Genomic DNA, 20,511 nt, shown 5'->3' with positions numbered 1-20,511 from the left:
ATATACTGTGGTCTATGGATTACTAGTTTCGGCTTGCACGGTTGACTAACATTTTATAGCTTTTATTGCATTCTTTTGTATACTTCACAAATAAGTGATAAACCAACATACTAATTTATAATATTTCTAGGTCTTTCTGTTAATAAATATAAATAGAATATATTTTTATGTGTTCGCTATTGACTAACGAATACATATCAGTCATGAACGCATTCAAAATATTTATTTATTTATTTATTTAATCGTAATTACCACATGCATTTCACATTAAAAAGTCAGTCACCCATCCAAAAAAAATTCAACTACTATTAGGGTTCATGAGACAGCATTACAGCATACAGCTTGGTGACAGACAGACACACACATATGAAAAAACAGACAGACGGCGGGATAGATGGACAGCATAGTCTTAGGTGTAGGGTCATGTTTTACGCTGTATGTGCGGAACCCTAAAAATGAGAATAATTCAACACAAAAAGAAAACATAATAATATGATATGTGGAATCATTACATTTCTTGGAAAAACTTATCATTATTATAACAAATTGTACATAAAATATTTTTACTATTTTAATTAAATATGTTAAGACCGTGATTATAAAAACGAACGTAAGCACATTGTATTTCTACTAAGAATAATGTGAATTGTTAATAATTACGTAGAATAATGATACAGGAAAATTCTTTACTTAGCTACAAGTTATTTATGGGTAACTTATAACTAGAGGTCCTCCAGTGGTTGAAATTCGATCATTAAAAAAAACAATAAATATGCGATTTTATATGCGTGAGTGCGCCGAATGTGTGTATTTTCATTGATTTTATGTATTACTGTGCATTACATTTTTAAAGTACCACATTTAAAATTCTTCAGCTTAATGTCATTACAGTAGTATATAGGTTATAGATAAGTCTGAAAAAAATCGTTCAAGAAAAAGGGATAGATACAAAGTTTTCACCTCTCGTAATTAATCGGTCTCTAGTTAAGAATTCGACTATATAACTTGTGGACTTGTTTATATGCAATATAGACAGCAGTATTTCTTGGCGCCTTAAACTTTTTTTTTGTCAGATTGTTTGCGAAGGAACTGATGGATCACCTCTTGGTAACCAACATGGCGTCGGACGTAAACCTTCCTCCAGACTTTATCTTTCCAGACTTTCCCCCAGACATATTTTCTAAAAGTTTTAATTAATAACATCGAACTGTGTTTCGATCAAAAACTCCTTAAATCTCAATTTACCTATAAACAATATCAATAAACGATTTATTTATCACTACATAGTATAAAGCAAAGTCGCCTTCCGCGTCTGTATGTATGCTTAAATCTTTAAAACTTCAGTTAACGCCTGCGAAGCTGCGGGCATAAGCTAGTATACTTATAATATCGAACTGATCAGCCATATACTGGTTCATTTGAAAGCTTTTGTCTGATTTAGGTAAATATTTTTTAAAATAAATGTTAAACATAGTTAAACTGTGGATTCCCGCGACTCAAAATGTAAAACGAAATATCTCGTTCAGGTTTTCTCATCGACTTCATAAGCGGTCCAGTATCGGTGGGCTTCACCTCAGCAGCGGCCATCATTATTGCGACCACGCAGGTCAAGGACATCCTCGGCCTGAGTTTCCCTGGTGGCAAGTTCCTTCAGGTACGATTTTAGCACTTGTATTCTAGTGAATTAGTTAAAATATTGATATGAGTAAACTATACGTTTATTTCTTGGTGTACCTTATACACAAATTACTGATGTGTATTAGCCATGAAAACTACTTTCTAGACATAAGGATTTTTTTTATTAAATTGTCTCTTCTAGTTTAATTTGATCGCAAAACGATTCCAAGCAACAGATCTTTTTAAAAACTGCAACTTTCCCAACAAATGAGTCAATATTGTCTTACCTAACAGTGTAACCCTGCAACTTTAACATAAGAAGTAGTGCATAGAATATTACGAATTATCAAAGAAACTTTAAAAAAATGAACCACTTTTCGATATTATTTACAAATCTCATTCGAACTCTAGGTAACAGTGATTGTGTTTACCCTTTTTTCCATGATTTTTTGTCTAATTGGGCTTTACTCAACGCAGTTTTTATTTGTTATGGAGACATTCTATCGGCCTTCGACATTCCATTATTAAAAACTGTTATATCATTGTGTTTTGAATTAACTTTGTATTTGTAGGTGTAATTTTTTGTACATTGCGCTATGTTGATAGCTGGGATGATTGAAAACGTATGGTCATTAAATTCTAGGAAATTAAATAATCATAATTACGAGAAGCAGCAAATAAAACTTATTGAGTAGGTATTTATTTATTATCTTGCAGGAGAACTGTAGGCATTTACATAAGTCTACAGCTGAAGAGATTCGAACATCTAAAATAAGTACATATACAGAAAATTCTTTTATGACTAATGTAGCACGCTTGTAAATTTAATAAGAATGAATTATATTAATTGAAAAAGGAGTAAAAGTAATTTTAAAAATATGAGGAATAAAATAATATAGGAGTCTGTACACATAATAAAAGCGTACCTGATCAGACGTTGGCAAGAGGTATTTAAATAGATTATTTTTTGCAATATTTTGACGAAATATACGAATTTAAATAAAATGCCATATATACTGCCTCTTCTAAAATCCGGAAGTACAAAATTTTTAATCCACGCGAGCGACGCCGCGGTGGTAGCTAGTATACAATAACACAGGGCGAACAAAAAAAATTTCTGTATAGTACATACAAGAAATTTTTTCGTATTGCAGTGAGCAACATCAAAGTTCATAGAACTTCATGTAAAATGTTTGTTTCAGGTGTGGTCCGGAATTTACGAGCACATCGGTGAAACGAGGCTGTGGGACACTGTACTGGGGCTGTCTTGTATTATCGTGCTGCTTTTACTTAGGGTGAGTTTATAGACGGGGCAAATGGTCGTGTCTTAGTGACGCGTGTTTTCTTTAGAAGCATTGAAATGTTTAAACTTTACACGTAGTTTTTTACGTTGCACGTTTAACATTTAATCTTGGATATTGGAGACGTTAACGCTTAATTTATATTATAATTTAGTAGTACTGCTTCCCTAGTCGACACTCGTATACTCGATACATAGATTTTAGACCCGAGAAAGATAGAATATGATTCCTATGGGATTTAATATTCTATCTTCTTTCTCAAACTATCTACCAAATTTCATGTAAATCGGTTCAATGGTTTAGGCGTGATGAAGAGACAGATAAATAGACAGAGTTACTTTCGCATGTATACTGTTAGTGGGAAAACCAAAATACAACACTAAACACAAGGCAACACACACAAGTAACGTACCTGTGTGTGTGCCTTGTCTTCTATGCTACTTGCAGCTATAAACATACGATGCGTTATAGGTTTTTTAGAAATGATTATGTTCTAAAGGCTTCAGCGCAGACACGTGTCGATTCATAAGATAAGCAAGTTAATTGACTGTGACTATTGCAAATAACATACATTCGAGCTTCCTGCGGCGGTCGTACGCTAAGTGATACTCTGATACTTAATGAATGTGTTTTATTCACCCTGTGTGGTATTTAATAAATTTTTAACATTATTTAATTGCAATTTGAGTGCAGGAAATATAGTTTTTTTGAATAATTTTTTGATTAAAAACATTATATTAAACAAGACGCTCCTCCCGACTCCCGAATCCCGGGATAAAAAGTACTCATTATCCAAGTTACCTCATACTCTGTATGTATACTAAATTTCATCTAAATCCGTTCAGTAGTTTCAGCGTGATTGACGGACAAACATTAAAATAAAAACAAATCACGTTTATATGTGATGAGCGGTAACTGTAGTTCATTTTTAACGACACAGCAATAGTGCAAACTCGGTTAACGAAGTTGATTTTGATTCCCTCATCAAAAATACTTCCTTACACCAATTAATTAGGTACAATTAGGTTGGTTACTCTGTGATTAGGTTGGTCTACGATTCGTTGCGACGGCTTACGAAATCATTTTTGTTTTTATTGCAAACTTTATAATTTATTTACGTAAAATAATTATTATTATCTATGACAAAATAAACATGTTTGGGGACTACTGTGACGTGACGTGACGTGACGCGAGATGTGAGGGTTAAGCGTTGCCAGGGTGCGGCAAAACACGTGGTTACAATACCGCGCCCAGAATTTTTTTTTGTATTCTCTAAATATTTCCATTTTTTCATTAATTGCAAAGCGAAAATTACAATTGACAAAAAATAAACACCCTACATATTACAGAAAGTAAAAGACATCAAGCTAACCGAGCCGTCAGACAGCTCGAGCGAGGTGGCGGGGGCGGGCGGGGCGGCGGGGGCGGGGGGTGTGAGCCGCGCGCGCGCCGGCGCGTCGCAGGCGCTCTGGTTCCTCTCCACCACCAGGAACATCCTCGTCGTGCTGCTGTGCTCCGCGCTCGCCTACTACTTCGACACGAAGAACCAGACACCGTTTATGCTGACTGGTACAATATATCATGTTTCGATAAAGAAAATATCTCATTGACACATTTATATAAAATATGCGATTTACCTATACGACCCGGCTCCGTCCGGGTAGTCATTTATCACAATAAAAACTATCCTATATTTAGGTTGGATCAAACTGCACACGGCGTACACATTCGATTAAATTGGGTGATTAGTTTAGAGGTCCATCGCGGACAAATAACGTGACACGTAATTTATGTATATTAGGATAAGGTATCAAATTCAATTTGAACAATATATATATACAATACTAGCTTTTTCCCACTGCGTCGCGGTAATTCGGAGTAATTTAACATCATCAATGTAACATCTATATGTTATTAAAACATATAAACCTTCCTCTTGAATCACTCGATCTATAAAAACACCCCATCAAAACCCGTTGCGTAGTTTTAAAGATTTAAGCATACATAGATACATAGGGACAGAGAAAGCGAGTTTGTTTAATACAATGTAATAATAATATATGCCATAATTAGTAATACTGAGTTGCCTACAACTTATGGCATAATGCTAATAGCTTATAGTTTAAGTGTTTCGACCTAAAATGAATTCTACGAAACAAAGTAAAACGTCGTTTTCTAAGAAAATACAACATGTCATTACACGTCGACAACCTGATATTTAAGTTTATGTACAGCCGAACTAAACACATACCCATATTACTGCCTACAATGTGATATTTTTACATTTACCAGTAACCATCTAACCATAGCTATAATTATGGTTTGATCTCTGAATGTTTTAGGTATGTAGATATGTATAAAAAAGACTAATAAATATAATTTTCACTGTTTTATTCCCAGGTACAGTTAAGCCAGGGTTGCCAGAATTCTCTCCCCCTCCGTTCTCAGCGACGGTGGGTAACCACACCTACACGTTTATGGAGATGTCGTCAACGCTGGGATCCGCCATATTTGTTGTACCTTTGCTATCAATTTTGGAAAATATCGCCCTGGCTAAAGTGTTCTGTAAGTATTTAAGAGGATATTTACCTCTAAATTTGGTTCCGTAGCATACCATAAACACAATACTCATTGATAAATAATGTGTTTTGTGTTTATGGTAATAGCATTGGAGTAACGTACAATTTAAAGGGACAATGTTATAACACTTCTTTATATTCATATAGATTTGATATCATATACAACGATATTAACGTAATGTGTAAATAATAAAAATAACGAAACTAATTAATAACTACCATGTTAAGAGATACATAGTAGGATGATACTGTCGTCTAAGATACAGGCTCAGCTTATTTGAGACGACTAGTATCCAAAGTTATATAATATAGGTTATAAGGTTTTGGTTCAAAATTCAAGCCACATATGAAATGTCAATGTAATGTACGGATAAATAAAGATTTTTATTAAAAAAATCTCTGAATTTTATAATGATCTTGACTTGTGTTGTGTAGGCATATTAAACAATTGTATCCTCCTGGACCCAGACTATTACAGATATTTATATCTTATATTCCAATAGTGATATGTTCTCGATCCACAGCGGAAGGGAAACACGTGGACGCAACACAAGAGATGATAGCGCTGGGCGTGTGCAACATTGTGTCGTCTGTTGTGGACTCTATGCCGGTGTCGGGCGCGCTCTCCCGCGGCGCGGTGAACCACGCGTCCGGCGTCGCTACACCGGCCGGCGGACTCTACACTGGAGTTCTTGTGCTGCTGGCTCTACAAGTGAGTTGCTGACTCTTGTTAATCATTCTAGTAAATGACTCTATCATTTACCCACGGCACAGTGAACTACGCTTCAAACTTCGCTACACAAACCGCTAGGCTCTACACTGGAGTTCTTGTGCTGCTAACTCTACAAGTGAGTTGCTGACTCTGTTAAATATTCTAGTAAATGACTCTATCATTTACCCACGTATTCATATATACTGTAGCGAAAGACTCTACCCCTATACAACGGCGCAGTCACAGAATAATATAGAATCAGATACTAACCTCTTCACCTCCCTCTCTTCTCTATAATTGTATCCCGAATCGTTGATAAGAACGTGCCGTTAGTCTCTACACGGTAGTCGTTAGTTTTACATAGGAATCCTCATGCAGCATAGCTCTATGAGCTGCTGATACTCTTTATTATACTTCAGTAGCAGATTCTTTTAATCACTTTATTGGGTCTAGAAAGAAGACGTAGTTCTTAATGCTCTATTCGCATATTAATCTAATTCTACCTACTTCTGCTATATTTATTTAGGACCTAGATATAGGTATTATAAGTATAATAAATTCTAACTAAAATTTGACATAATGTAATTTCAACGAACTTATTTAAAATATATTTCTCATTTCAGTATTTCACGCCTTACTTCTATTATATACCGAAAGCGTCGTTGGCAGCAGTGATAATAGCGGCTGTGGTGTTTATGATGGAGTTGCATGTTTTCAAACCAATATGGCGGACGAAGAGTAAGTCAAATCTACCATTTATTTCATATTTTATACTCTTATATACTAGATCTATTTTTTCTACATTTATGCAAATTATATTTTGTCAATTTATAATGATTACATAATACAGACATAATTTAGTTGAAATTTTAAAAGAAACAATACCCCATCAATTCATAAACAAATATTTCAAACATTTATTGCACTGAACAATTTATCTATCTACTAATAGACAATTATTACGTCAAAAAATATTTCTCAGTGAAAGTAATTACAATTGTTATTTAAAAAAGAATAGTAGTTGTCTTATTTATTAGTTATCTACTACTATATTTCTAAAATAAATTACTACTTGAGAATTAATAGCTGTGTTGGAAATTACGTATATTATATATGAAAATTCTAGAACTTATAACTTAAAACTTTTCATATCTATATTTTTTTACTTTTCACTTTTTTATTTCAGAATTAGACATAATCCCAGCGGTAGTGACGTTTGCGACGTGTCTGTTGGTCCGCTTGGAGCTCGGGATCGTGGCCGGGATTGCGGTCAACTTGGTGTTCCTGCTGTATGCCTCCGCCAGACCTTCTGTTCGGGTGTCTAGAGCTATTGTAAGTTACAGAGGATAGCATTTTTTCATAGTAAATTGATGTGAAAGAAAAAAAAAAGAATTAAAGTACTTTTGTATCTTTCGTTAGCAATTGCAAATACCGCTGGGCATTCCCGTCTTCACCGAATATAAGAATTCACCAGCTAGCTTAGACCGCTACTTTGGTCAGATTATACCTTAATGTAAGGCCATTAAGCTTGATTATTTATGCTTTAACGATGGTTGTCATAAACTGAAATTTAGACAATCATATTTTAGGGCAGTTCTACGATCGTTATTGTATAGGATTGTGTATATAATTATTGATGATCATAGAAGGCAGTATTATATATATTGGCCAATATGACATACTTTTTTCTCACAGCTTCGCATGCTAAAATTCTGAGCAAAAATATCTTTCCTCCCTGTTTTCTATAATATTATACATATAAACCTTGCTCTTAAATCAATCTATTTATAAAATAAAATAAAAAATGCATAATGTAAAGATGTAAGCATACAGACACACAGGCGACGCAAAGCGACTGTGTTTCATCTAATATATAAAATTCTCGTGTCTCCGAAACGACTTGACCGATTTTGATGAAATTTTTTGTGCTTATCCGGTATCTATGAGAATCGGCCAACATCTATTTTTCATACCCCTAAATGATAAGAGTAAGGCAGAACGGCGTTTGCCGGGTGCAGCTAGTAAATTCTTCATATCTATATACATATAGGGATTACATATATACATATATAGATATGATACAATAAACAAACGTCCGGCAGTCGAGCGACGGCGTGCCGTACGTGCTGGCGACGGTGGACCGCGCGCTCGCGTTCCCGTCGGCCGAGTTCGTGCGGCGCGCGCTGCGCAAGGCGCCCGCCGACGCGCCGCTCGTGCTCGACGCGCACCACGTGCAGGCGGCCGACTTCACCGCGGCGAGGGTGAGTTGCTACCTTCTCGAATGTTCTACAACTTTCCAGAATTTTCTGACAGCAGCGGTGCGAGATGTAGACTTAACTGCGGTTCGGGTGTGTTGCAACATTCTCGAATGTTCTAGAACTTTCCAGAATTTTCTGACAGCGGCGGTGCGCAATGTGCGAGATGTGGACTTAACTGCGGTTCGGGTGTGTTGCAACGTTCTCGAACTTTCGAGAATTATCTGACAGCTAGTAGGGTGCACAATGTGCGAGCTGTAGACTACATATAGTTGTGTCGGCGTACACTGAGAAAAACGCCTTCACTACGTTACACGTAAGCCTAAGAACGATCTGGATTGTAACTACGTAGTGCACCACCAAATTTTTGTTTTCGACGTATAATTTTGTTTTGGTTTTGGTTTAGCCACTAAGCCATTTACTCCAACCACGCCAATGAAGTTCAATACAGAATATTAATTACCACGTTTTGTACAAAAGTCAAATTCAGTTTAACTACAGAGTTTACTTAATAGCAAATAACGGAACGAACATAACTTTGACGATCTAATAACTTCTTATCTAATGTATCAGGACATACATATTATCTCATTTACCCAATATCCAGGGCATAAAGTCGCTGATCGACGACTTCCACGCGCGCGGGCAGACGCTGATCTTCTACAACGTGAAGCCGTCCATCGCGGAGGTGTTCCGCGGCGTGCGGCCGCGCGAGTTCCTGCTCTGCGCGCACCGCACCGACCTCGACCGCCTGCTGCGCAACCTCGCCACCGGCGCCAAGCAACCCACTTGGTAATTTCATCATCATCATCATCATCATCATCATCATCATCATCAGCATCATTTTCATCAGCCCATAAATGTTCCCATTGCCGGGACACAGGCCTCCTATGAGTCTCCTCACAATGTTTTCCTTCACCGTTTCTAGATTTGGTAATTTACCTTGTTTTTTTATAGCAGAACGAGCCAAGGAGCAGACGGTCCATCTGATGTTAAGTGGTCCACAACCCATAAACACTAATAACAATGGTAGTTTTTGAGTGACTCGTATTCTCTTTTATTGAAGGAACAATGTTCAGGAACACCGCAAGTGCTAATCAAATATGCTCGCGCCGCGTGAATCGAGGAAGCCTATTTCTTTCTTCCCACCCTTCCCAGTCCATTCCTCCTTTCCAGTCGTCAATACATTCCTTATCTCTTACTCTTAAAAGCGGGCAGCGCTAAAAATCATTCCAAACCTTCATCTTCTTTTACATTACACATCATTGTGCGGTTAAAATTAGCTTTAACAACGGGTGGTCTGATGTTGGAATAGATAATACAATTCCTCAGAGCCATATTTTTATTGAAGTGATTACTTCTTATGGGAGGTTAAACCGCTTCATCTGACTGTCCTTTCCCTTACGCATACTGCTGAATTGATCACATCTGTGGGGCGTCCCAAAACGCACATATATTTATTTATTTTTTCAGAAAATAGCCCATACATTTTGCGATCACCTGATGACTAAAAAATTTCACAATTTTACAGATATTTTTACTTAATTTTTATTATATCTCTTACAGAAACCAACCTCCGATACGTGCATGGTGTTTCCTCAGAGACGAGCGGACTTTGTTTCTATTGAACTATATCGAATTATGATAAACATAACACTAAGAAACAGGGTACAAAGAGAGATTAAATGTTTGTGATAATTAATATTTATACTTCCTATCACAATGTATTGCTCTTTTTTAAATATTAAAATTGTAAAAAATATATTTTAATAATTAGTGAAATATATGTAAGTAAATTGAATTGTATGTAAAATACAACTATATGTAATAGATAATTTGAATAGTGTGCGCAGTGTGAAGAGGCAAAAAATCTTTACAGTATTATCTTATTGTTGATGAATAAAGATTTGGAAAGATATTTTTGTGTTGCTTTTACACCATTACGTATAACCATCGTTGAATAAACATGCCGGATACAAACAGGATGTATAAAGAAACTCAGACACAAGTATCATTTATTCAAGTTAAATAAAAACAAATAAATATGAAGAAAAAGTTATTATGAAGTACCGACTTCGATTAGACATCATAAAATATAATAGATATTAACAATTTTGATTATTGTATAGAGTATTATATATGTGTGCTATATATCGATTTAAGGTATAATCCATAAATTACGAGATCATTATCATTACATAAAATTCAAATAAATTACTCAACCTCAACTTGTACACCAGCCCCATTTTCTAAACCTACCCAAAACAAAAAAAAAACACAATTTACTTTAGTAAACACCATGCTTACTCCTGTTATATTCACTTACTAACCAAAAAAACACTTGAAAATGTAGAACATAGATATATTTCGTATCGTTTCCTCACTTACCTTGCGTCGGTTAGCTTTGAGTAGGTGTTGTACAAAAAAGAACACCAGATTGGAGATAATCAAATTTATTTTACATTCTCAATACACTCCGGCTCAGCGGACCACAGCCCTTACGGGACGTACATACAAAACTTTTTGGTTACATCTGCGTACCATAAACAATAACGTTACACAATCACCTCAAGATTGGTCTAAATAAGATACAACTAAATACTCTTCTGCATATCCACCGTTATCTTTACTTCCTCTCCGAGCTTCACATGCTTCATACATATCCTAACCGATAAGGATTTTTAATATCGTATGACATCTTTATACTTTATTAATATCCACATGTTTCGACCGCACTTCGCTCGTTTGCCCACAATTCGAACTAAATAACCTACTCAGATGCGTATAGCACCAACATTGAATGAATTATTGAGCAGTGGTTTAATTCACAATAGAGTATACAATTTCTGGAAGTTTCTTTTAAATGAGCTGGAAAGACGATACAACCACATAGAGATCTACAGCGTACTATATAAAGGATTTTTAATTCAATACTGTAAAAAATGAAACGTTTATTAAATTTCAGTCATTATCAGTATTAACCATTACTTCCAACATTTCAAGGTGATAAAACAAATATTGAAATAGAATTGTCCACATCTAAGTTTTCCAAAATCACAAAAAAAACAACGCCGAAAATAAAATTTAGAACATTTTTGGCATTTCCCTCAACATAACCTAACTAACAGATATGACACATTTAATAATTTGAACATACGCGTCAACTAATGAAAATAACCTAAAATAAAATACAAATTGATTAATAATAACTAAATAGGATATAAATGGCCAGTTTATAGCACTAACCAATAGATAGTGTGGACGCGAACGAGTATTAGAGTCGGGAGTAAAACGCGTCCACAAATATATTTAGAAAGCTTAATACTATTAAATTCAAGTCTAGGTTCAAAACAAGTGACTAACAAAGGGCTTACGTATGTCTTCAAGTGCCTAGTTTGTCTTTGGAAGGACATACAAAGGAAGTTTCAAACTGCAACTGGGAATGAAGGGGCTTCTACACTTAACTAATCTCGCTACTATTGCAGCCCGTATCTATTTCTTAACCAGAAAATTATATCGTCAGTAATTCCAACTAAATTTACTCTTCATTTAACTTACAATATGAATAAATTTATAAAGTTTGGCATGGCGTCCACATAGCATCCCTGCTTACAATTACTCACCTAATACTTTACATTACAGAGTTAGTTATACCTACTAATCCTAATAATAAATGCGTTTCTAATCTCGATACCGTGATGTTCACCAAGATTTATATCATTTCACTCTTTATACAACTTTTCGAAATATTATCAAATAGTGTTTAATTTAATCGTTGAACAGAATGGGAGTAATTTCCAAAATAACCCATTTTGAAAATAATATTTTAATTATTCGAGAAAAGTGTATATAAAGAATAAACATCACTTACAAATTTCTTTACCCGATCCATTTCCTTCGAACTACCCTTTTTAACACACTCAAAAAAGTGCAAGACATTAAAAAAGGCTACAAAATTTTAATATTTGTAAGCGCTTATAAGAAACCTTGAAAACGACGTCTTACACCAAAAAAAAACTCTTAATATAGGTCATATAAGAAATCAGGTATATACTCCAATTTTCATTTTGCCCTACCATATTGTCATACCTCATAAAACTCAGAACATATTTTAGAAACAAGACCTATTTACTTCTAAACCGCACCTAGAAATTCATACGTCAAACACAAGATTCACAATCCATCAACAAATCGTACAAACAATTTAGTTTCTTATAAGCACCCCGCTAATAACCTAGAGAAAAAATTTCCAACGCTAAGTAAAGAACCTCTGAAAGTCATATTTGTGCGGAGAGCCGCGAGATACCAACACGTAAAGCATTCAGACTAACTTAAAGCCAATACGACCCTGGGGGTCTTCAACATCACACAATATACTCTTGAGCTAGACGCGCCCTTTTGCATACATTTTCCTTTTTTTTTTTCGGAAAACCTATAAATTTATTCTACTATCAAATCGGAGTCTGTAAAGACATCCAAAAGAAGATTTATTTTCTCTGTTACAATTTATCCGGAAAATCGCACGCCAGTTCTTTGCAAAATTCTTCGCTGTTTCAGCGGAAACTTTTAGACTTGTTCAAATTAAAATGGTTTAACAAATCTGTCTACAAAAGGGCACGCGCATTAAAACGATAAATCCGCTAATATTGTATAAATACAGGACAGTCGAAATATGGCAGTTATGATTGGAATCATCTTCACCCGACATGACATCCCACTATACGCGCCTACACGTTACAACTACAAGTATAGAGTACCAAATTATTTTACCATTATAGCCCTTGGACAGGTTAAAACGACCTTCGCAAATATTCGCGAAATGTTACAGAGGATTATCATCAATCAAAATTTAGCTTTTAGTTTTTATTTATCAATCAAGTCACTTAATAGAAAAAGTCTGAATTATTTTTGTAAGAATTCGTATACATTTTCACCGTTTTAAACTGTCCCTGAACTTTTACTTACAATTATTTTACTAAACAGTTACTCGATAGAGATGGCATACGTCAAAATTAGCCTAGAAAAATATGTATTTCGATGCGCGTTTACAATGGACTCCGAATCAGCAATCTTGCACAAGACGCAATACCGATTGGTAAAATTTAAGATTGATTACACTAATTTCAACTCTAAGCTCTTTGACATAGATCACATTATGGAATGCGTTACAAAGTCTGAGGAGGTATAACTGTACAATGGAGTGTTGAATGAACACAGCATTACACCTTTAGAGTAAAAATTGGTGGAAACGTATAGTATATTAGTATCATTGTGACCGATAATTATTTAAATGACTCAATACATCTATGACATGGAAAAATACTATGAGACTATATCTATGGGGAACGATTGTCAGTTTGTGTTGTACATACGTTGCGTGGATGTGGGGACTGGACTTAGTACTTCAGTACGTCGTCGTCGAGTTCTGTGAGCGCTAGTTTACTGTCTATCACTGGAAACAACAGATAACATAAGAATTAAAAAAAAATGCGAAACGTCACATAATATCGCACACAAATTATCGTGTCACAGTGTCAGTTGCTGTGCTCCTGGCAAAAATTTTATAGACAATATTATGCTATTCAGTAAGTCTGCAAAAAGGTTGAAGTTTTTTTTTAAACTGGCAGAACCGGGCAGATACGAATCAGATAGTTATAACTAATATCATACTGTTAGGTGGAATGAAATGTTGATGCTAGAAGCGTATAAAAATTACTCACTTTGGTCCGGGATAGTAGTATGGTGGTGGTCGCTCGTACTCAGTAGGCCCGTGGTACCGAGGCAGTCCTTCCTCCCAGTGTCTGAAATTGCATTATCACAACTGTTAACATGTTACATTGCATTCCAATTCAAATTTTTTATTTTATATTACCTGATTTATTTTTTACATAGCATTTATTTTATTATTACAATATTAAATACTTTTTGTTAAGAAACAATTGTGAAAAATCGTCTTAACTTTCCTTGGATTAGTAGTTTCCGCATATAAAACAAAGCTAGTGTGTACTCACTTTGGCGCCATATCATTATATCTGCGCGCGTGGTGTGCGTCGACAGGCGGCGCCAGGGCGAGCGCGGCGGCGCCGTCGTCGCGCGCGCGCGCCGCTCCCGCCCCGCGCCCCTCGCGCCCCTCCCGCTCCCGCTCGCGCTCGCGCCCCTCCCGCGCCTCCCGCTCGCGCCCCTCACGCTCGCGCCGCCCGCGCCCCGCGCGCTTCTCCGCCTTGTAGGCGCTGCAATACAATGCGCGCTATACCACCTGCTGCACGTTATATGGCGACTACTTTCGACTACGATCGTGTAGAAGTAGGGACCGAGGACTTCAAGAGCGAGATGTTGATGAGGTTTCATTTAACTTTCTGACAATAAATACAACTCGGACGTAAGATCTCCGGGATTATACTAAATAGATTATACAAGAGAAATCTGACGATCAGTGCTGGCCGATAGCTCAGTCGCACACCGACTTTCTTTTCTTTTTTATGTGTATTTAAACTGATTTATACTTCAAATATTTATTTATTGGAAATGAACAGATATTAACAGGTATTTACATGATGAGGATAAGTTGCTATGTACTACACTTTTATGTATAAAGAATCTATTTTCAATGTTTTTAACTTTACAAATCTCGCTCCTAAAGATACCACTCGAAAATTTAATTAATATAACAGTATTAGTCGACAGTCGAAAGTTGTCATTAAAAAGGTTATATCAAAACAGAATTCAGATGAAAATAAAACTAAAAACAACAACAATCAAAACGAATTTAAACCACCATCTGTATACTGCTTTGAAGAAATTAAGAACACTCAGAGCGGGGAACGCATGCTACATAAAATTTGCGTGCCTGGAAAGGTTAAAAAGTACCCAAAAGTAACAGAAAATACCACAATACGAGAAACGAAAAATAAGAAAAAAAAGAAATAAGATCCTCTAGCAGGTTCAACTAATTAAAAACACTTTAATTTAGACATATATCTAAGTCTACTTCAACCATATAATACTATGTTACTGGGTGACAGTACATGCAAAATAAAACAGAAAACAAGATAAATCACGAATGAGTTAGTTACCAAATTGGGCTCGACTGAATTCCCCTTCCGAGAGACCACATTCGGGCTTCTAAATACTGCCTTATGCACTTATAATAGAGATTATTTTTCCATAACAATTATACATTAATAATATGATATGATACATTACGTATGTCTTACACTTACAATTACTATAAGATCCGTAAGTTACACTGATACAACATCCAGAGATTACAAGATTACGATTATTACATAGACACATATTCACAAAGTTTGTGTGTTTGTACATAAAACTATCAATTCACTGCAGTGCAACCACATTAATGTGTTAAAATTTCTTAAGAGTACGTCAATACACAAATCAATTATAATAATAAGTTTGTTCTATTGGTTAAGTTAATTAAAACATTATATGGTTAGATACCTAATGTGATATGAATAATGAATATGATAGACATTTAGAATAATCTATTATTATATATATATATAAAGGACTAGTACACATACAATTACAGTAATAATCAGATCTATGTTTTAGGATTTACGTGTATATAAATGCATAGTATCAAAACGCTTTATCAAATTCTACTCATGTATAAGCATGTGCTCCGTATGTAAAATGAAATATTTTATGAAAATAAAAATCATTTTCGGCTACAATAAAATTTGGTTAGATCTGTACCTATAGCTTATATAGCATCAAAACTTGTACAAGCGTTGCGATTAGTATACAATACGACTTAGCATTGGGACCAATACTGCAGTACCTTCCTGTACTATTTGACAGAACATAATCAGTATTGATCCAAACATTCTTCAATCCCACGTTAAAGCGATAAGCGGTTCTTATGGACGTATATTTATACAAAGCATTATCAGTTATTTTATAAAAGTTATAAAATATTCATATATGTATTTGCTACCATAAATCTTCCAAAAATTTCATGAGTTTGTAACATCAATCATTACAATTGCAATTTCGACGATTAATTTAAACGTGTCTAAAAATGGACATCAAGTGGTCACCACCACACAGGGAGCGGAAGACGTGCCGACCTCGACCGCACTACGAAAAATTGGTCGAATAATTGCAACCTCATCGCCGAAGCTCATTCAATTCCATACCTCTAAGGTACAATTGAATACGAACCTACACGTAACAATAAACATCAAACAAACATACAAAAATTTACGGGGAATCGAATTCACGATGCGCAACGTCAACGAAAACAAGAAGAGAGGGCGGAAGGTTCTAGAACTATTCGGACTCGTGTATGCCCGACTCGTTGTCCTCGTCCTTGGCATCGAGGCGCGTCTTGAGGTCGTCGATGAGCGCGGCGGGCGGCGGCAGCAGCGCGCACACGACCTCGCCGCGGCCGCCCACCACGAGCTGCGTGCGCGACTGCGGCGAGTCGCCCTCCTCCGCCGGCTCGGCGCCCGCCGCGCGGTTCCGCCCGCGCCACTCTGCGATCTTGCCCTCGATGTCCAGGGTGCTACGCTTCGACCCTCTGCGCACGCCCCGCCCCCACAAAATTCAATCAAAATTGCGCATATGAGTGTGCGTTATGCGCAACTTTGTTGCTCATCGGCCATCGATCATGCTCTATCTAGTGATGATGGCGTTCATCTATACGCTGTATGAATGTTCCTAACCGAATCAAATAAAAATAAAAACAACATAAAGGAACGAAACATAAACGGGTATTTATTTCGTCGCCGTGCGGGAATGCTAACATGCATGTCTTCTTATATTATTACGTTTCATGCGTTTATTATTTTGTTTCTTTACATTTAGTCGATTGCATGTTTTATTGTTTTGAACAGCCCCTCCACTATGTTACCAATAAAATTTCACTCACACGTGCATTAAAAACCCAATTGCCAACACACCAGATTAAAAGAAAATTAAATCACTAAAGTGCGCGCCCGATCTCATTCAAAGAGAATTCCAATTAAACAATTCATAAGTCGAGAGCGCACCTTACGAAGCGGATGTAATATTAGCGCATGCGCAAAAGGCAAGGGAGCAGAGGTATGTGAAGGGCTTATTATGGTTTAAGTCTTCACAAGGACATTTAACACCTAATGTTCTTAGGTTATTCTCTTTTTAGTGAGGTCACGACCACGAATATTTCATTCAATAAGTTCAGAACATTCTATTTGTCATCGTGAAGATCAAAAACCATAAGCTTGTCGCTAGTGTAGGGCACTTACTTGGCAAGGGGTACGTTATCGCGGTCCGCGTACGCGTCATACAAATACTCGCTGCAACAAACAGACAAGGCTGACAGGGCGTCGACACGCGCTATGCGAACTCATAAATCATTTACTCTAAGCTTTATACTAAGCTCGCTAAACCTAAGCCGACGTCTACCAATGTGTTCTGTGCCGGTCGCGTAGTGCACCAGAATTTGTGGGAACACTTCGAATAATTGTCGACATATTTCATTTGGTCTATAATAGAAAACCTCTTGTATTTGAATTCTCTAAGTTCCATAGCGAGTGAATCAAATAGACGACACAATCGAAGAGTATAACACTCGTTTAACCTTCAGAAAAAAAAATGCACAGAAAGTTCTTATTTTTAGTTATTATTAAAAATATATAAAACATAAAAATGTGTAGGTATCTAAGCATTATAGTTATGTTATACTTCTTTTTTCTACAAATGGTATCTTTATAATTATTTTAATTCGTGGACTAAAATTTGTGTTTTCATGAATGAATTGTAAAAGTAAAGGAAAATAAAGGTAAACAAACATATCCATACCAAGGGCACATCTACCACTATCATGAGTATTTACAAATGCAACAGATGCATTGCGGATGACGTATGATAACCGCAATGGGAACCCGCCAAATATGTATGGATTGTAAGCAATGTAGTTAGCGTTACATGCCCATACGTCTATATACTGGGGGACCTCATCACAACAACGAGACGACCATGTCGATACATTACACTTTGGCTCATTGGAAGACATGCATTAAGTTTGTGGAAGCTAGTCTAACTCTAATTAAAACAAAGGCATTCGAGGATAACTATTTCTCTCTGTTATTGATGCATGACTCAGAAACCTACATCGTTTTTTTTACTACCTAATGACCTAATTTAATAGGGCCGTGATTTCGTATATATTTAGTTATTGGTTAATCGTATTATTTCCAATGAGCCATTGGGTAACTAGGGGGGGGGAATGCAAGCCACTGTAGGGTCAAAGAGCGCACATCACGATCTACAACAGTAATTTTTATTTACCTGACAATATCTATTCAACACATCACACAAACTGATTTCTAGCTAGTCCTTCGAGCCGGATTAGCAATGATGTTGTAAAATAACTTTCATATTGGTCCTTCGAGGTGGATAAGCTTCGATTTATCCATTTGTAAGAGCGATCTAAATATTGTCAGGTAAAATGTACTGTATCGAGTATGGTATGGCGTATTGGTAGGTTGTATGTATAGTGTTACCCGAGTTGGCGCTGCGTCACCGCCACCAGCCGCGATTACGGCACATCGGCTCGTACTCGCTGCTGACAACACCATTACGTCAGACGGACGAACGTATAAACACTATCTTTGTGAATATTTAGCGCCATGACCAACGCGATCGTACTCTCTATCAAATTGCGTCATTGAGTAATTCATAACGTGTATTATTTATAACGTAATTATTAAATTGAACGATATTTACAGTTGTAATTAACTTTATATGGCGGTGAGAAAATTAAAATAAAGAAACAAATGCGAAAAACAAAAACTCAGAACACTATTCAGTACTAAAAAAACTCATCAAACAAAAATAAACTGTTTTTATCAACTAGCTATTCAGTTCGGTACATTATAAAAGCACAATTGTAAAGTTTATCAATGTCAACAGTTTGTGATACCATACGTATAAATTATCTCAGCTCTTTAACCACACATTGGCATGCTCACATTTTAAGTAGATAGTAAAAAAAAAGCATTCGGACTCTGTCGTATGCATAAGAGCCACGATGTGTTAGAACGAGAGAGTGGGACTATTACTATGTCGTTAGTATTATAGTGCCATAAGACAACTACGCTTACAAAATATCTCCCTCTCTCTCGAAAACCATAGAGCCCAAGTATTACGGACTCGTCTAATCAAAATATGTAAATAAGGACTTCCATTCACTACGAGGATGAAGGGTGCACAGCAAGTAAATTAATTACCATCGACAAACTCATACAGGGGTTAACATATCAAGTAAAAGAACTCATATAAAATCATACGAAAACAGAAATATAAATTAAAATTAAATGAATCATTTGCAGTATTTTGCGTGAAGATGTAACACAATCTGCAAACAATTCGAAACACAACGATGATGATGGCAGATGAATGATTTCTTAAATTAGTAAATTAACATATGTGAGAACACAGCACATACATTTATCAATAAATATATTTCTCTTAAGAATCTATTTAGAGTGTTGAAAAGATATATAATTCCAGTATTGTGCTGTATTCTCCTTAGAAGAAGTTACTCTCAAAAAAAGATCGGTACAATTAGACTGACAAAATTTTAACATATGGATGTAGCTTCTTCCTTGGTGATTTTCCACTATAAAATAATATAAGCGCACTGTTTGTGTATGGGTGTTGAAATTTTAATAATATGTACCTATTTTAACACCAACATTGATAGTAACATTTGAATAAGTAATGTTTTTTCTCTTTATGCCTATCAGTGGCTGCTACTTTGATGCAATGTTAGTATTAAGTTGTAATTGCACTATGTAGACAACAATATTTTAAGGCTTAAGTCGTTTTTTTTGAGGATTTTTTAATAGAAGCGTCATATCGAATTGAAAGTAAATTAAATATCATGTGTAAGAAAAAAAGAAAATATTTAAAATAATGATCAAATACTTGAAGTTACCATTAGAGGTACGTGAATGTTTATATGCGTACACATTCGTAACGTATACTCTCTCTGTGTGTCGATGTGTGTGTGTGTGTGGTGTGCGTGTGTGTGTGTGTGT

The 20,511-nt window shown here is 35.9% G+C and overlaps 3 protein-coding genes across 3 annotated transcripts in view; 1 reads left to right on the top strand and 2 right to left on the bottom strand.

Annotated features, from left to right (window-relative positions):
• The window catches only part of LOC119832605 (sodium-independent sulfate anion transporter-like), a 29,959-nt gene extending 19,577 nt beyond the window's left edge, over positions 1-10,382 (top strand). The window contains exons 4-13 of the mRNA XM_038356287.1: positions 1,527-1,654; positions 2,820-2,912; positions 4,268-4,487; positions 5,319-5,483; positions 6,022-6,209; positions 6,833-6,947; positions 7,396-7,541; positions 8,312-8,470; positions 9,072-9,256; positions 10,031-10,382. Of these exons, the coding sequence (XP_038212215.1) occupies positions 1,527-1,654; positions 2,820-2,912; positions 4,268-4,487; positions 5,319-5,483; positions 6,022-6,209; positions 6,833-6,947; positions 7,396-7,541; positions 8,312-8,470; positions 9,072-9,256; position 10,031 (1,400 nt within the window). The 3' untranslated portion in view covers positions 10,032-10,382. The remainder of the gene's footprint in view (positions 1-1,526; positions 1,655-2,819; positions 2,913-4,267; positions 4,488-5,318; positions 5,484-6,021; positions 6,210-6,832; positions 6,948-7,395; positions 7,542-8,311; positions 8,471-9,071; positions 9,257-10,030) is intronic.
• Positions 10,383-10,901: 519 nt separating this feature from the next.
• Positions 10,902-16,591, bottom strand: LOC119832606. The gene is made up of 3 exons (XM_038356288.1): positions 14,476-16,591; positions 14,185-14,265; positions 10,902-13,916 (listed from the first exon to the last, which is right to left on the bottom strand). The coding sequence occupies exons 1-3, from the start codon at positions 14,810-14,812 to the stop codon at positions 13,861-13,863; spliced, it is 474 nt and encodes a 157-aa protein (XP_038212216.1). The 5' UTR covers positions 14,813-16,591; the 3' UTR covers positions 10,902-13,860.
• Positions 16,592-16,601: 10 nt separating this feature from the next.
• Positions 16,602-20,511, bottom strand: part of LOC119832514 (prominin-like protein) — a 44,504-nt gene continuing 40,594 nt past the window's right edge. The window contains exons 16-17 of the mRNA XM_038356175.1: positions 17,713-17,812; positions 16,602-17,006 (exon numbers count right to left, since the gene is read on the bottom strand). Of these exons, the coding sequence (XP_038212103.1) occupies positions 16,757-17,006; positions 17,713-17,812 (350 nt within the window). The 3' untranslated portion in view covers positions 16,602-16,756. The remainder of the gene's footprint in view (positions 17,007-17,712; positions 17,813-20,511) is intronic.

This window comes from Zerene cesonia, chromosome 15 (assembly GCF_012273895.1).
Source record: "Zerene cesonia ecotype Mississippi chromosome 15, Zerene_cesonia_1.1, whole genome shotgun sequence".
NCBI lineage: Eukaryota > Metazoa > Arthropoda > Insecta > Lepidoptera > Pieridae > Zerene > Zerene cesonia.
This window is presented reverse-complemented; position numbering and strand designations above follow the sequence as displayed.

What these genes read in the sequence shown, in the direction of transcription:
- LOC119832606 (XM_038356288.1), bottom strand. Translation starts at nt 14,812, where the DNA reads ATGAAACCTCATCAACATCTCGCTCTTGAAGTCCTCGGTCCCTACTTC. An exon ending in TATAATGATATGGCGCCAAA is followed by an intron (nt 14,266 to 14,475) that starts GTGAGTACACAC and finishes ATGCAATTTCAG; the next exon opens with ACACTGGGAGGAAGGACTGC. An exon ending in TACTACTATCCCGGACCAAA is followed by an intron (nt 13,917 to 14,184) that starts GTGAGTAATTTT and finishes TGTTGTTTCCAG; the next exon opens with TGATAGACAGTAAACTAGCG.